At 46.0% G+C, this 16,298-nt stretch overlaps 1 protein-coding gene across 1 annotated transcript in view; it reads right to left on the bottom strand.

Annotated features, from left to right (window-relative positions):
• LOC119163325 (uncharacterized) overlaps positions 1–16,298 on the bottom strand; it is a 186,174-nt gene that overhangs the window by 30,414 nt on the left and 139,462 nt on the right. The window contains exon 10 of the mRNA XM_037415300.2: positions 11,362–11,501. Within this exon, the coding sequence (XP_037271197.2) occupies positions 11,362–11,501 (140 nt within the window). The remainder of the gene's footprint in view (positions 1–11,361; positions 11,502–16,298) is intronic.

Below are 16,298 nucleotides of genomic sequence, written 5' to 3'. Positions count from 1 at the left end.
TTCGCGGGTTCTTGCCCGTGGTGTGGAGGACAGCCAACACTTGCTCGCATTACATGGGAATGTAAGTTAAGGCCAGCTGAAATTAATACGGCTCAGATTTTGGTGAAAAAATTCACGAAGAAGCAGTGAAAGACCTTGCTCGCCAGCGAGGCAAAGGAGGCCCAAGTGGCGCCCCTGGACCACTGCGGCAGGCTGCTGAGGCCAGTGGAGCCCTGGACTAGGGGCCCCACCCACTTGTTTTATAACTCTTGTTTCATGTTTTTTCTCTGCAATAAATGTTTTTCCATCCTTCCATCCATCCTGCCCCAAAACAAGTATGGCTGCTATTCGCATGCTTAGCACACGGTCGATATATATCGACCTTATGCTAAGCATGTAGAGAGAAGGTGAGCGCGTTGTAATTTTTGTTAATGAGTGAAAAGTTGCCAAATAGCATTAAATTCATGTAGAAATCTATACGTACCGACATATGTAGAACCGTCACACACGTTTTATTTAACCAGTCGTTTACACTTGCAAAACAATGCCAACACTAGCACGAGTATTAGGAACACGAGAAGCGGTAAGCTGATATGCACGCTTGTGCTCACAAGGATGGTGGCCCTTGACGCGGCTACACTAATTCCATGGATGGCACTTAACTCCAACTGACATTAACCAGACAAGACAGCTGTATCGTAAGAGTACATATGTAATGTTTATAAAATTTTGTAGCCCCAGCATTGCAACTACAATTGATGTTTCACCAGCATAGCACCTAATAAGAGTATTTTTTCAAAGCAGTGTGGAGACGTGGTATAACTCTGCGGTAGAATGCTTGAATGCCCCGTGAAATGCTTGGGCTTGATTCTTGTGGAACCCTGATGTTCGTCAGGCCAACGCTGCCAATGTTAGTTTTTCTTGACGCTCTCGCATTTAATTTACCAATCTCAGTTGTCGCAATTCCTGGGCACATATGAACTGTCAATCGCCTATGACGTATACCCTTCCACTGTTTCATGCGTCTCTGTTTGGAGGAGAGTGACAAAGTATGTGACAGGATCGTGACCTTATTCTTGTCATAACCTGCAGCACATCACATTCATCAAACTATCTTACCCTTTCATACTGGCTGTGGTTCATCTCAAGTTAGAGCAGTGATCATAAGAGCACTCACACGTAGGCGGCTAGATAGATAGATAGACACGCAGATAGATGCAAAAAGTACCTGCAGTACATAAAATAACGCTTCCCATTTAATATGTCTAGCACCCAGATGCGTACTCTCCTTTTTTCTCTCTTGCATGCGCTGCGGCACCAGCGATTCAAAATACGTATCGGGGTAGTGCAGGTATCGTAGTTCGCTCATTTCTCGATTTCCTAAGTGCTTTCTAAAAATTCATTTATATTTGTGAACTTAATTGAATGAACGTGATACTTCGTAATTCTAGGCTTGTAATACCAATTTCATTGAGTGTGGTGAAGTACTGGGGAAGTTTTCTCGTGTGAGCCACGCAAGGTTGTGCACTCCCTGTGACCTGAGCCACTGTTGTTGCAGTGAGAGCCAGTCTGATCGTATCAGTCTGTATGAATGAATTTGTAGCGAGAAAGGAAAACGGGACGGCGGCCAACGTGGTCGTGTCGTTCTGTCGCCACTTTATTATCCAATGCGATTCGCCGAAGCAGAGCAGCAGCAGCTGCAGCGTCCAAACCGCCAGGCCAGAAGCTCATTCTAATCCTCGCGCAGCTCGAGCTAGGATCAGCTGCGCGAGAGGCACGGCGCAGTGATCAAGAAATGATGATGGTGATGATGGCACTACAGGGCTCCCTTCCTAGGTTTTTGCGCGATTTGAAGGCATATGAAAAAAGAAAGAGAGCGACAAATGCTATATACATAAACGACAATCCATGAAGTGTTCATTTGGGAAGTCAGGTTGTCAACGTTGATGGGTCATCGGTAAGCAGCGGGTCTCCGGTGGGCGACTCTGGGAGAAGCGCAAGGGACGAAGAAGGAAGCGCCGGGTTGCTGTGGTCATAAACACGTGCGTCCCACGATGACTTGGCGGGATCACTTGAGAGCGCACCCGGTGCTTCGAGCATGCGCAGCTGACAAAGGTACCCACAGGTGGAGCCGTCGGAGGGCGGCGAAAAGGCCGAGCCGGTGATGGTGGCGAGATGGTGCTATGCATTGAAGCGGAACCAGGACGACTGAGTACTGAAACATCTCCAACAGAGCACATGGCGCCGACATGGCTGCTGACAAGGAGCAGTGGGCTGGCAGGTCTGGCGCGGGCGTAGCCGTCGATGGAACACCGACCTGAGCGTTGCAGTGTGGCTGACATGCCGGTGCAGGTGACCAAGTCGAGGGGCGTGGAAACGCCGTGGTCGAAATAGCGCACGGAAGTCACGGCAATCAGGTAGGTGCACTGTGACCGGTCTGCCGATGTACGGCACAAAGGTGGTAGTTGCCTCGGTCATGATGAGGGTCATGTCTGAATTCAAGGTACATTGATGCGTTGTGGTGTCACCCTTCCAAGGCTCTGGAGGTTGGTCATGAGATCCGGAAGGCGTGGGCTCTACCGGAGAGTTGGCTGGTGCACCCATGCTCGTCGGGGAAGCCTGGTGGATGTCCGCCTGCGTTGTTGGTACGAAATGTGCTGGCTGTTCTTCCATTGGCAAATCGATCATGTGGTCTTTAGTCACTGTAGCAGCATCTCGGAAGTTCTGCCGGAGCATGTCAAGGGTAGGAACTTCAGCTGCGGGAGACGTCAAGGTAGATGATAGTGGCTGCGGGCCGTCTGGTACCGCTCGCTGGGGCGGAGGGGAAACCTGGAACTCGCGGCTCCCCGGAAGCGGGCGGTAGGTTTCATCGTAGCAGGCGAGCACCGCAGCGCAGAGGTTGTCGAATGGTTGCGGGCTGGAGGACGACTTGGCGGCTAGATGACGCAGCTCAACCGGGAGGGCGTCCAGCAGGACAGCGTGCATCGACTGCGCCTTGATGCCATTGACCACGAGAATGGCATTGAGCCGCATAAACCACGCTCGGGAGTAGACCGGGTGTAACGGCGGAAATGGAGGGAACAGTTGCGGAAGCATGGCAGCGGGCCGCTCGGCAAAGGGCGCGTTCTCCGGGTCACCAATGTAGCGAGAGAGGAAGACGGGACGGCGGCCAACGTGGTCGTGTCGTTCTCTCGCCACTTTATTATCCAAGGCGATTTGCCGAAGCGGAGCGGCAGCAGCTGCAGCGTCCAAACCGCCAGGCTAGAAGCCCGTTCTAATCCTGGCGCAGCTCGAGCTAGCATCAGCTGCGCGAGAGGCGCAACGCAGTGATTAAGAAATGATGATGGTGATGATGGCACTACAAATTTTTCGAATCTGGGCACTTTCGAACGAGTAGCCGCAAGGTGAAGTAAAACTACTACGGAAGTGCTCCTGGCAAGAACACCGACATGTGGCAAGAGTCCGCCACTTTTTTCATCACCACAACGACCAACCACCAGCCCCGTGCTTCAAAGTAGACAAGCCAGCCATACGCTACAGATAAGGCCACGTGTTGACTGCTCTTCTGTCCTCAACCGACATTTATTACTTCATCCAATCTTCTCTGAGCATTAATTATTGATTGCCCTTTCTTGTTTATTCTGCTATTATGTTGAGCTTACATTTTAATTCTATCTTATATTTCCATTTTTTTTAGCGATGAAATGGTCCAATGCGGTAAATTTTCGTGCGCGCTTGATGGCTTTGTTTATGTTTATTGGAATAATATCTCGTCCTTAAAAGTGCGTGTTCGTGCGTCCATTAGATCTTAAGAGTATACTTTTTTTTTCTTTTCACCTGCGGTATCATGCCATAGTTTGGTATACTGAGGTGTGACATCTCAACCGCTGTATACCTGGCCAAACACTTTATTTTAGATGGTGTTTGATAGCCGGTGATATTTATAAAGTTGAGCTTTACTTTCTTTAATGCAAGTTTATTCGCAATTTATTCGGATTGACCTAATTTTACTGTAATATCTTAATTTATTGCCCCCCTTTTTTTTCCAGAGGTATCATTACCATAAAATTGAGTGTCTGCCTGCTAATTTACTTGTTCGCAATATTCTGTAAATCATGAGTGCGCTCACTTAACATATTTTTGTGTGGGCAAATTGTGTGACAATTATTGGACGTCAATACTTCTTAAACTACTAGTGTCAAGTGTTTTGAATAAAGATATTTAGCATAACCTTCTATCCACTTTTTTTCCCGCTCACGCATTTTTCAGATTGCCTAGAAACTGGTCCACACATATAAACATACCCATATTGCCGAAAGGCACGGGTTGGTGGGCAGTGTTCGTAACCATCATGGCGACTTTGTGTTTATGGTGCTTGGCTGTTGATATCGGAAACACGGGGGTTCGACTATAGGCGCAATGGTCATATTTCGGCGAACAAGAAATGCTAGAGTCGCGTCGATTGAGCAATGTTTTCAGAGCCCTCCATACAGTCTCTTCAGTTGCTGTGGGACGCCAAACTGCATAGACGTACCAACAAACCGTTTACAAAGAATGTACAAGCATGCTTCAATAGAACGGTTGTAACCAACTGCTAACAGGCTGTTATAACACAGGTTACTAGATGGTTAACAGACTGCTCACGGACAGTTTTTTTATTAAGAAAATGTTACTAGACCGTCTGTTGAACATTGCTGATAAACGTTACTAGGTGGCCAGCAGACAGCCTATCACAGTCCCTTTTGAGAGAATGTTACTAAGGCGTCTGTTGAACATTGTTGATAGGGCGTTACTACGTGGTGACCGGACAGCCTATGAACACGATTATGTTCAAAGTTGGTGGTCAACTGCAGCCAGAGAGTTGACAGATTGTTGGTAAAGCAGTCTAAAGACAGTTGACAGACACTGTATTTATTGTTGGCAGGATCTAGTAACAATCGTCTTTAGACAGTCAACTTAATTATCGTTACTAAAATTTTTGTAAGCGATGTGGTGAAAACATGCTATCGAAAAACTGAATTCAGAGTCACTCAACAATGAACTGTTCATAAAGCGCAAGCAATTGCTTTAAATTCCATCGCGGTTTGATTGAGCCGTCAAGACCGCGGAGAAGTGTTACAGCAATAAAACATTAAAACTTTTTTTTGGAAAAGTCATGCACAGAAAATAGGAAAAGTAAACTCATTCTTAACATGTTTAAGGACGAAGTAATGGAACTAGAATTCACGTGCAAACTACCTTGATTTCATCATTTGTGATTTTTTAAAGATAGTTAAGGGTCTCTGTGGAGCATGGTTGCTGGCCGTATATCTTGCACTGAGGGAGACCACTCTTGAATGTTGTGTCGGCGCATTCAAATATTGCTCAATAAGGAATAATGATGTACTTATGCTCGACAAAGAAAAAAACAAAAAACACTAGGGCACGTTGCCTGAGCAATAGTTTCCATCTGCCCTGCCGCAGTGGTCTAGTGGCTAAGGCACTCAGCTACTAACCCGCAGGTCGCGGGATCGAATCCCGGCTGCGGCAGCTGCATTTCCGATGGAGGTGAAAATGCTGTAGGTTCGTGTGTTCAAAATTTGGTGCACGTTAAAGTGCCCCAGACAGTCTAAATTTTTGGAGCCCTCCACTATAGCGTCTCTCATATTCTTATGGTGGTTTTGGGCCTCAAGCCCAAAACCACCATAAATCAATAGTTTCCAGCTGTTTCCAGTAGTTTCCAGCATAAATCAATAGTTTCCAGCTGTAATAAGGTGCAATATTGCAATAGCAATTATATGGACACTCTTGGCTGGATTTCGCCGCCGGCGCTGATGCCGATGTCATGCACCGTATATGTATACGTATCTATAAGAAAACGCAAGAAAAAAAAAATCCCAGAAAAAAGCCTCCGGTGTGCGGAATCGAACGTGGGACCTCCGTGTCGTGAATGCCAGGCACTAACCACTGGGCCACTGAGAGGTACTGCCTTCAACGTTCAAACAACAAGCTATTCATATCTACCACTTATCGCTGTTGGCAGGCATGTTTTAAGCATTATAAGCAAGATGGCACAATGAGTGCGATGGCTGATAACAAGGAAGATTTGCAGCCTTTGATGGACATCTTCGGTAATGAGGGGGATAAGTTAGGTTTGAGATTAAGCAAGGAAAAATCAGCAGTCATGATATTTAATGATAATGAAGGTAGTGAGCTTACGATACAGGAGGTCACACTAGAGATAACGAATAAATACAAATATCTGGCCGTATGTATAAGCAATGGGACCGAGCACCTAAGGGAACACGAAGTATACGTAATGACTAAAACAAACAGGAATGCAGCAGTGATGAAAAATAGGGCACTGTGAAATTACGATAGGTATGATGATGTGAGAGGAATTTGGGAAAGTGTCATGGTTCCCGGTGTGACTTTTGGCAATGCGGTCTTGTGCATGAGATCAAAGGTTCAAGCAAGATTAGAAATTACGCAATGAGGAATAGGTAGGCTTGCTTTAGGAGCTCACAGGAATACACAAAATCAGGGAGAACAAGGTGATGTGGGATGGATATCATTCGAGGGCAGGGAAGCTAGCAGCAAGATAAAACTTGAGAAGCGATTGAGAGAAACAAAGGAGGAGCGTTGGGCTAGGAATGTGTTCAGCTCTTGTACATGAGGAACGGCGATACAAAATAGAAGAAGCGCACCAGAAAATTGACGGGTAACTACTCAGAAAAGAGCAGGGGGCCAAACCAAAAATAACTTCTGGTTAAGCAGAAGGTAAAGGAAACGGAGACTGATATGTGGAGCATTAACATGATTGAGAAGTCCGCACTAGAAATCTATCAAACTTTTAAGCAGAAAATCGCCATGGAAAGAATCTACGATAATACTCGGGGTAGTTCTCTGCTGTTTGAGGCCAGGACGGGAGTGTTGCGAATCTAGACTTATTGGGCCAAATACGAAGGGGTAGACACGGTATGCAGTACGTGTGGAGAGGAGGAGGAAACTGCCCAACACTTGATAATGTTCTGTTAAGGGCTTCACCCTATAGTTCCTGATGATGGCGCAGGGTTTTTCAAAGCACTGGGGGTTTAGGGACAGGGAGGGCAGAATAGACTTTAGGTGGGTAGAATCAACTAGAAGGAAGTTATCCAATTGGTGGCTACAATCAAGGCACGAGTGAATATTAAATTCTTCACAGCAAAGTGCCAGTGCTTAACTTCACCATTAAAAAAAAGATAAATTTAGTTTTTGTTCGCTAAGTACTATGGCTAGGTTGCGTTAGCCGCCGTCCGACTTAAAGGATACAGCTATATCAATCTATCCATACATCCTCTCATCTCTCACGCATACTTTGGCCTGTGTAGAGAATAAGGTGGTGTACGCTTGATCGCGCACCCTTTTTTTGCAGTGGGGAGAATCGTACGCCTTGGCTAGCCTTTGAGTTTCGTCGGAATGATTCTGTTGTGGTTACCAGGTGCACAAAGGTCACTGCAATCGTTGCACAGCCTTCGTTTGTGGAAAGGGTGCGCTTTTCAGACACAGCAAAGTAACAACTGAGACGCTTATTCGCGTTAATGTGTGCCTCTGAGTACATTTCGTGCCTCCTTTGTGTGTGAGAAACGCGGGGCACATTTCGATCTGCTTGTCATTCTGCCCGTGACCATCCAATTTGTTGCTATCGCGTTCATTGCTTCGCCTTTGCAGCAAAGCTTTGACTTTTTCATGTCTTTACTACCTTTACTTTACCGCTGCGTTAGCTGTGTGTCCTTGGAGCTCGTACATCGCTATCGCGTCGTCGTGACCACGGTTTTGTACACGGCGTTTGTGACAAATGGTAGTTCTCCCATGCACATGGCTGCGCACGTGCCCTCAAAACCAAGTCGTTTTATGCCATCTATGATTGCATCTGCCGTGGTTTTGTCCGCAGACTTTGCGGAAAGCAGCGATGCATTGACCGGTCGAGCATTCGACGCGTGCACAATTTCGGGGTTCTGTCAGTTACGTCGTCGCCATACATGATATTATCAAGAATGATCGCGGTTTCACCCACGGAAGTTCTGGCAACGACAATACACACACTGTAGAACACAGTGCACGTGCTGGTTGCACGCACACTCCCGAAGCTTTCAGTACGCTGCTCTCAGCCTTCGTTCGACGGTTTCTGTACTAAAGTTCGTATCACCCACCGCGATTAGAAAAAGTGTTTGGAACATTTGAATTTAGGCTTAATTGACATAGTGAAATTTCGCTGGGGAATTTCAATTCGTATCTGCCACGGTTTAGCACCACTGAGATTCTGTATGTTTAGATAAATGTCTCTTAAATTCATCTATATTAAAATGGTGTGGGTTCGAAAAAAGGCTGAAGTGGTTTAAGCTGCTTTATTGTCAATGTGGCCTGATCACACACAGAAATTTGTATTTCCGGGAGATTTTCTTGACAACCGCACGAACGGAAGAAACAGTCGAAATCCGGGAGTCTCCTGGGCAATCTGGGAGACTTGGCAGGTATAGATTTATCAACACGCACCTAAGAGAGCACCAAAATTTATTGAATGAAGCCATCTTATCACGCCTCAAATTTTCAGTAATGCAAATGCAATTTCATCTTTGGAGGCCTGGTAATCTTGCACAATCACCCTAACCAGACAATGCGAGAAATCTCGGAGACATAAAAAACACCACACTTTGTTTAAGTCAATGAACCTTTGCTATCATTACAACACAAGAAACTTAACTCGCACCTTAGCTGTTTGCTTTTTTGTGCCTCTTTGTGAAATTCGCAATGTACCCCTATTTCTTACATACGTTTTTTAACACGTGCAATAACCTTTCAGTCATGAATGGGTGTTTTTGGTATGTATATTTCTTTCCTGGTTCTACTTCTCTTTTTTACCTTAAAAGTTTTACTCCAACCTGTAGTTGCAGTGCCAAGAAAAGCTGGTATGTGCATATTGTGCAAGCGACGGGCACATGGTCTAGTGAATGTATTTTATTTTACAGAATACAAGTCATTTCTAAAGCACTCTTTAAATATACGCTAACTGTACAATTTACTCGTAAGACAAGGACATTGTTTCAAGGACAGGATAAGGACCAAGAACATTGATTCCTAATGCATCCGTGAATTTATGGACAGTGCTTGCGTTTTTTAGGCAACCAAATTGTACTGCATTTTGTTTATGCCGAAAGTGGACTGACACTAAAGGATAATAATACTTAACTGACGCTTCTGAGCTGCTCAGTTGGTTGAACCGGGGGACAAGTGCAAATCGTAGACAGGTCATCGCAACTAAACACTGAAGTTCGTGAGTGAATCACGCAGTGATATATTACACCTCATCGAGTTCACTTGATCTGAAAAGCGCTGGCACAGTGCGAATGGAAAGTTGAAGCGTGAGGCCCACGCGCTTGTTCTAGCGGCTGCTGTGGCGTACCAACTTTTCCCATAAGCGACACAAACACACACCCAGAGCCAGAAGTACAAAGATTAAAAAAACCTATGTACTACCTATCAGTCATCATTCCCATGCTCGCTGAAGTGCCATGCGTTGCAGCTCCCATAGACACTAGCGCCAGAGGCTCTTCTAGTCAATTTTAAGAAATTCTATGCCCGCGTCAGGGCCGAGCTAAACTGAACCTGTGCAAGTTTCTTTCCTTACGGCCTTCTCACCCGTCGCAATACCAATGGGAAGTTTATGAGTATGTTTTGCCACCCGTCGGCGGAAGGGGCGCTGCGATGCTGGCCTTGCATCTCCTGCACCGCGCACACGGCGCAAGGGTGTTGCTCGATGTGAAACCGTGGAAGGGGGTTATCAATGGAGAGGAGGAAGGTAGATTATTTAAGAAGTCAGAGGTAGAAGAACGATTGTTTCTTTAAAAACAAACAAACAAATGTTATCAGACGGCTCACCCCATAATGTATGTATGCATGCGCTCGTAGATAATACAAGCTCAATGTTAGTAAAAATTCCAAAGAATCCCCTAATGAGGCATAATGGAGGAGGCATAAAGTACTGGTAATGATCAGAGAAAGATGCATGAAGATTGTTAAGAACCCAGCTGGTTACACTCATAAGCTGCTTGCCCCATCGTCACGACGCATGCCACATCGCAGAAAAAAATAAAAGTCTGTCTCGTGCTTAAGCACGAGACAGACATGCGATGCGGCGTGCGGCGCGACAATGCGCCAGCACTGTCATGCGGCGTTTTGGGACACACAGGGGCAAAGGAGCTATCAGCGGCAAGCTCCACCCCCCCGCGACGCCTTGGCATGCACAGTCGAAGGACATCGCATCCTATTAATGAAGCTCAAAACGGTTATTTCACAGCCATGTTTCGTTCCATAATAAATAATGAATAAAACGCTTTCGTAAATGACAAGCACGTCACAATAGCGGCAAGAGGTGATTATTCACGACTACGACAGGTAGGCCTAGCATGGCGGGCATTGGCCGTCACCTACACCGTTCACACATGAGCTCGTCATCGAGCGCTTGATTTTGACAACACTATTAAGCTTTGCCCTTGTATGTAATGCGTTAGCACACGCTATTACTTTCTAGATGTCATTGATGTGAAGAGAAAAGACATAAACTAAGCGAGCTGGCTCACAGAGACGCCGGTGTCACTGTGTTTATCTGCGAAATGACCTTGAATCGCTGCTCACGATCTCCAATCTCGCTAATGGCTTCAAAACGAGTGTTGTCCTACAGAAATGGCACACTTCAAACATCACTTTATTCGATCCGAAATAATTTCACGTCACAAGAGAACTGTTCTCAACGATGTCAGCAAATCCAGGCTCGCTCCACTCCATCGACTCGCCTGAACAGTCTTGGACTACAGGTGATGGGAGCGGCGACAGGGAGATGACGCCACTTATCTGCTCCGGCTGTGATGGGCTGCAGCCATGCAGTAGTCCGGTGCAGCAACGAAAATATCTGACTGGGTAATGCATGCCGGACAGGCAATGCAGCCCGATGCGTTGATACGTCATGAATCGTCGCCACTCCAGCTGCCGCATCGTCGTGGCACATGCCACATCGCACAAAAAACTGCATGTCTAATGCTGAATGTACTCGCCTCGCTGCACTCTCCTAGCAGCGCTGGATGCTCTTTTTGCAGCTCACACACAGTAATACACACAAATGAGGGGGGTAACATAAGCAGTGCACAATATACACTACTACGCACTCAAATGGAACATACAACTGGAAACGACAAATGGAAACAAGTGAACACCAGCACTGCTTCGCTCCCCACATATGGTTCCTTTTAGTGGGATATGGTGGAATTTTGATATTGCTCTTCTGCCTCACAAGCTTGTTCACATACGCGTTATTTCTATGCCATATCTCACATGCCCCTCCACAGCGCTGGTTCTGGGTACACGCACCTCCACCATGATGAACCTCCTGTTCTCTCCGTTGACCTCCACTATGTCGATGCCAAAGCTCCAGTATTTGCCCAGGCTTTTCGTTCGAAATAGAATGACGTCCATGCGCTCCTTCGCCATTATTGACTTGTCCGCTGACGCTGTGCAAAGGAAAATGCAAACCAGTAGTCAGTCGAAAGGTGCACTAATGTACAACTCGCATATATGCTTGTTAGCTCCTCATTTTCTGAAGCGGGAACACACATGGAGCTGCTTTTTGTCTGCCTGTTGCATGGGGAGAAAAAAAAGTCATGCAATAAAAAACACACACCAAAAAAAAGTTCCTGTAGACGAAAGAAAACTCAGCTACCAAAACCAAAGTCCAGACCTATGTACGCTGTGCCAATGCTACAGGCAGGAGCAAAAACCACATTGGGCACAAACTATGGTATCGGGCTTGCGGCTTCCTGTCCGTAGGTAAAGCAAGGATGACGAAGGCCTCACATAAAAACAAGGAACTACATTTATTTAACTAAACACTGTATACGACAGGGTCGGCTCAGTGCAGCGACCATTATTCCGAACAGCAGCAATCTGCCAGCGCAGGTAACAGTCTCTGCCCTCCGTGGCAGCCAAGGCGTCTCTCCCCCGGGCAGCCCGGAAGCTGGCCCTTTTGAAGAATGCAAGAGGGCCATGCACATCGCTACTGCGCAACACGTAGCGCTATCTCGCTATCTCTTGATAGCCAGTGCGCAAGGTTCCCACAATTTATTTATTTTTAACACAAAAGTGTCCCCTGCCGGGGTCCACCACAGCTTCACTGATGTATTTCCGCCATGGATATGCCATTGTAAAATATATACCACCAAATTATAAGCAAAAATCGAGAAGGTAAAGTTTCGCAATGGGGCGTTAAAATAGCAACTTCGCGCTCCTCAGCGTGTGGAGCTAACCACTAAATTCTACGAAACAAACCCTCTCTAACTTGTTAACGGCGAGTCATGAGGACTGCTGATGTTCCTCAGAGCTGTGAAACTTCAGCAGGTTTTTGTCATGAGTAGCGAGATGGCACAACAGGCGCACCACCCAGAGTGTCAATATGAGTGCGCGCCTCCACATAGCGTGGTGGCGTCATCCGCAAGGTGTGCTAGTGTCGTTCCAGGATTCCACCATCTTGGTGGTCTCTGTGGTTCCATGCCCTTATGGTGGCTACGGTGACACTGTGGAGCCATCTGTTTTTCTCTGTTTCATTGGTGCACCAGTGGACTGCAGTGGATTTAAGTGCATACGCACATGAGTCAGATGAACCTATGTGATAGCGCTACTCGTAGAAAGTGCATCTGTGCGGTGGCATGGACCCACTTGAATTTCAAGACCCTGAACTCCAACACGATGTTGAACTGCGACAGTTGGTCGACTTCACTCACATAAAGAGGACTACCTTGCACAAGCGACAAGCTTTGTGTCATGTAAGCAACTATATGCTTGCAAATTCATTGAGGGTCACAACTATTCGTGTGCTAAAACGGACAGTTATACCATGCATACCCAACTAGCCCAACTTTCGATTCTTATAATGCCAGAACAGTGATTCACGAGATATCATTAGCGTGCATACTATTAATTGCTCCATGTGCTAGCAAAAATATCAGGTGTGAATTGCACACCAACCTGCCTTGCCATGTAGTTAGTGTAGTCACCCACAAGTTCTTTCTTCTCTCGCATGACTATCATGTGTGATCAACTGATTTTGCTCCATTCTGTGCGGTTTTCGACAGCGCAAGCAGAGATAACAGATTGTAGCTGACAAGTGCAAAATCTTGATTAGCTCAACGCTTAAAGCTGGCATTGTATGCGTGCTTTGCGAAGAAACATCACCTATAAGAAGGGTAGTACAGAACCAATTAAAACTCGGTGGATGATTTCATTCTTCTAACAGAGAAACTTTTAACAGTAGAGACGATGCAGCTCTCCTAGAAAAAGTTGAGCCCGCTTCCGCGTTTTTTTTTCTTTTTTGCAAGTTTTTGCAAGAGCTATTTTATGGACACTTTGGAAAAGTTTTTCTCATAGTCATCATTTCCCACATTAAGTCCAAATGGATAACATCACTTCGTGCATTGTATGGTCTATGCGCGAGTATTGGTGAGAAGCATGGCTGAAGCTGAGATGTAAGAATCTGGCTATCTCTGTCGCATGCTCGGCTCATGCGATATCAACACGTGCACGAGGCCTGTCGTCGATTGCTCATCAAGAAGAAAGGATACGCCCTGCCCCTATTTCACTGAAGGATGGAGTATGAAAGAATGCCGGGAGATTAAGGGGGTACTGCGTGGAGCAACTGTGAATATTGAGGGCATGGTGTTCGCGTGCGTGAGAATGAGCGTGTGCAGGGATCCTCTTCAGACGTGTGGGAAAGTTCATCGCAGCGCCCCCTTTCTTATTGAATCAATGTACGTTTGACAAAACATGAGAGAAGAACACTTGTTGGTGTGAGTAGGTGAGTATGAACTGGAATGAGTACACATGGGTATAAATAGGTCACAGTGAACCTGCATTGTGTAGCTATGAGCATCAGTGAACGTGAGTATGAACGCAAGTGAGAAGCAATGGGTGTGAGGTGTAAGCATGAAGGTGAGTGAGCACCTATGAGAGTGAGTGAGCTTTAGTATGTATGAACTTGAGTGAGCATTTGCGTGTGTACGTAGGTGTGAGTACGTGAGTGAGTGCTATAAGTGTGAGTAGGTGTTAAGTGCGATTATGAGTGACTATCAGTGCCTTTGGAGAGAGTATAAATGTGAATGAGCATGTGTGTGAGTATACATGAGTGTGAACGTGAGTCATGTTCGAAAAAAAAAGCATGAGAAAAACAACACATGGACACGAAAGAGGCAGGGTGAAGCGCGTGAGCGTAAACGTGTGTCAGTGCCTACAAGTGTGAGTGCACGTAAGTATGAACGTAAGTGTGTAGCAATAAACTTGAGTGTGTGCCTATCAGTGTGAGTACACGTGAGTATGAACGTTAGTGAGGGCCCATGACTGAGAAGGAGTGAGTACAAATGTGAGTGCTTATGAGTGAGCCCTGACAAAGGTGAGTAAGCATGTATATGAACATGAGTGAGTGCTTATGAGTGTTAGCATGAGAACCAAAGCATGTGAGTGCTTGTGAGTGTGCATAGTCATGAATATGAACGTGAGTGAATGTCTATTAGCGTGAGTAGGTGTGAAAATGAAAGTGTGTGAGAGCCTGTGAGTGTGAGTAGGTGTGAGCATGAACGTGAGTGAGTGCTTACGTGTGTGAGGTGTGAAAATGAAAGTGAGTGTCTGTGAGTGTGAGTAGGCAAGAATATGAACGTGAGTAAGTGCTTATGAACGCGAGTAGGTGTGATTGAAAGTTTGTGAGGGCCTGTGAGTGTGAGTTGGAATAAGTATGAAAGTGAGTGCTTATGTTTGAGTAGGTACGAACATGGGAGTGTGTGAGTGCCTGTTAGTGTTAGTAAGAAAGCGAGTCAGTGCTTATGTATGTAATTAGGCATGAGAATGTAAGTGTTTGAGTGCCTGTGAGTGTGAGTAGGCGGGAACATGAACATGAGTGAGTGCTTATGGGTGTGAGTAGGCATGAGAATGAAAGTGTGTGAGTACCTGTGAGTGTGAATAGGCGTGAATATGAAAGCGGGTGCTTATGTGTGTGAGTTGGTGTGAGAGTGAAAGTGTGTGTCTGTGAGTGTGAGTAGGCAAGAATATGAACGTGAGTAAGTGCTCATGAACGTGAGTAGGTGTGATTGAAAGTTTGTGAGGGCCTGTGAGTGTGAGTTGGAATAAGTATGAAAGTGGGTGCTTATGTGTGAGTAGGTATGAAAATGGGAGTGTGTGAGTGCCTGTTAGTGTAAGAAAGCGAGTCGGTGCTTATGTAAATAGGCACAAGAATGTAAGTGTTTGAGTGCCTGTGAGTGTGAGTAGGCGGGAACATGAACGTGAGTGAGTGCTTATGGGTGTGAGTAGGCATGAGAATGAAAGTGTGTGAGTGCCTGTGAGTGTGAGTAGGCGTGAATATGAAAGTGAGTGCTTATGTGTGTGAGTTGGTGTGAGAGTGAAAGTGTGTGTCTGCGAGTGTGAATAGGCGGGAATATGAACATGAGTGAGAGCTTATGGGTGTGAGTAGGCGTGAGAATGAAATTGTGCAAGCGCCTGTGACAGTGAGTAAGCGTGAGAATGAAAGTGAGTGCTTACATGTGTGAGTAGGTCTGAGAATGAAAGTGTTAGTGCCTGTGAGTGCAAGTATGCTGGAACATGAACGTGTGTGAGTGCTTATGGGTGTGAGTATGTGTGAGAATAAAAGTGTGCAAATCCCTGTGAGTGTGAGTAGGTGTGAATATGAAAGTGAGTGAGTGCTTGTGAATGTGAGTAGGTGTGAGAATGAAATTGTGTGAGTGCCTATGAGTGTAGGCATGAGTATGAGCGTGAGTGACTACGAATGCGAGCAGTCGTATAAACTTGAGAGAGTACTGATAAGTCTTAGTAGTCGTGAGTACAAACGTGAGTGAGCACTAATGACTGTGGGGGAACGTGAGCGTGAATGTGAGTGAGCACTCATATGGGTGAATAGGGGTGAGTATAAATGGGAATTGCGAAAGCTAGAAAAATTGGGGCCAGTTTGAGTGAGCAATCCCTTATTGCGCTGGCCGATGTCGCAGACAGCGAAACAACGCAGGGCTTTGCGCAGCGAAATTTTCATCAGTTACAGTTTTCTTCGCATGCACGCCCACAACTATACGCAGCTACTATTTACTTCGATGCAACGTGCGCGCAGTGAGACAAAACTTACACATGGCTGAAGCTGTTCAAAGTACTAGCCAAGTATTATACAAACTAGTTTTGTCTAGCACATACTATAACCCGCAGTTCGATATATGCTGACATAAAACTTGTTTCTGCATCGTGATGGGCGAACTATCAGTTGC

This window comes from Rhipicephalus microplus, chromosome 9, assembly GCF_043290135.1.
Source record: "Rhipicephalus microplus isolate Deutch F79 chromosome 9, USDA_Rmic, whole genome shotgun sequence".
NCBI lineage: Eukaryota > Metazoa > Arthropoda > Arachnida > Ixodida > Ixodidae > Rhipicephalus > Rhipicephalus microplus.
Note: the sequence above shows the minus strand (reverse complement) of the source record. Positions and strands in the feature narration are given on the sequence as shown.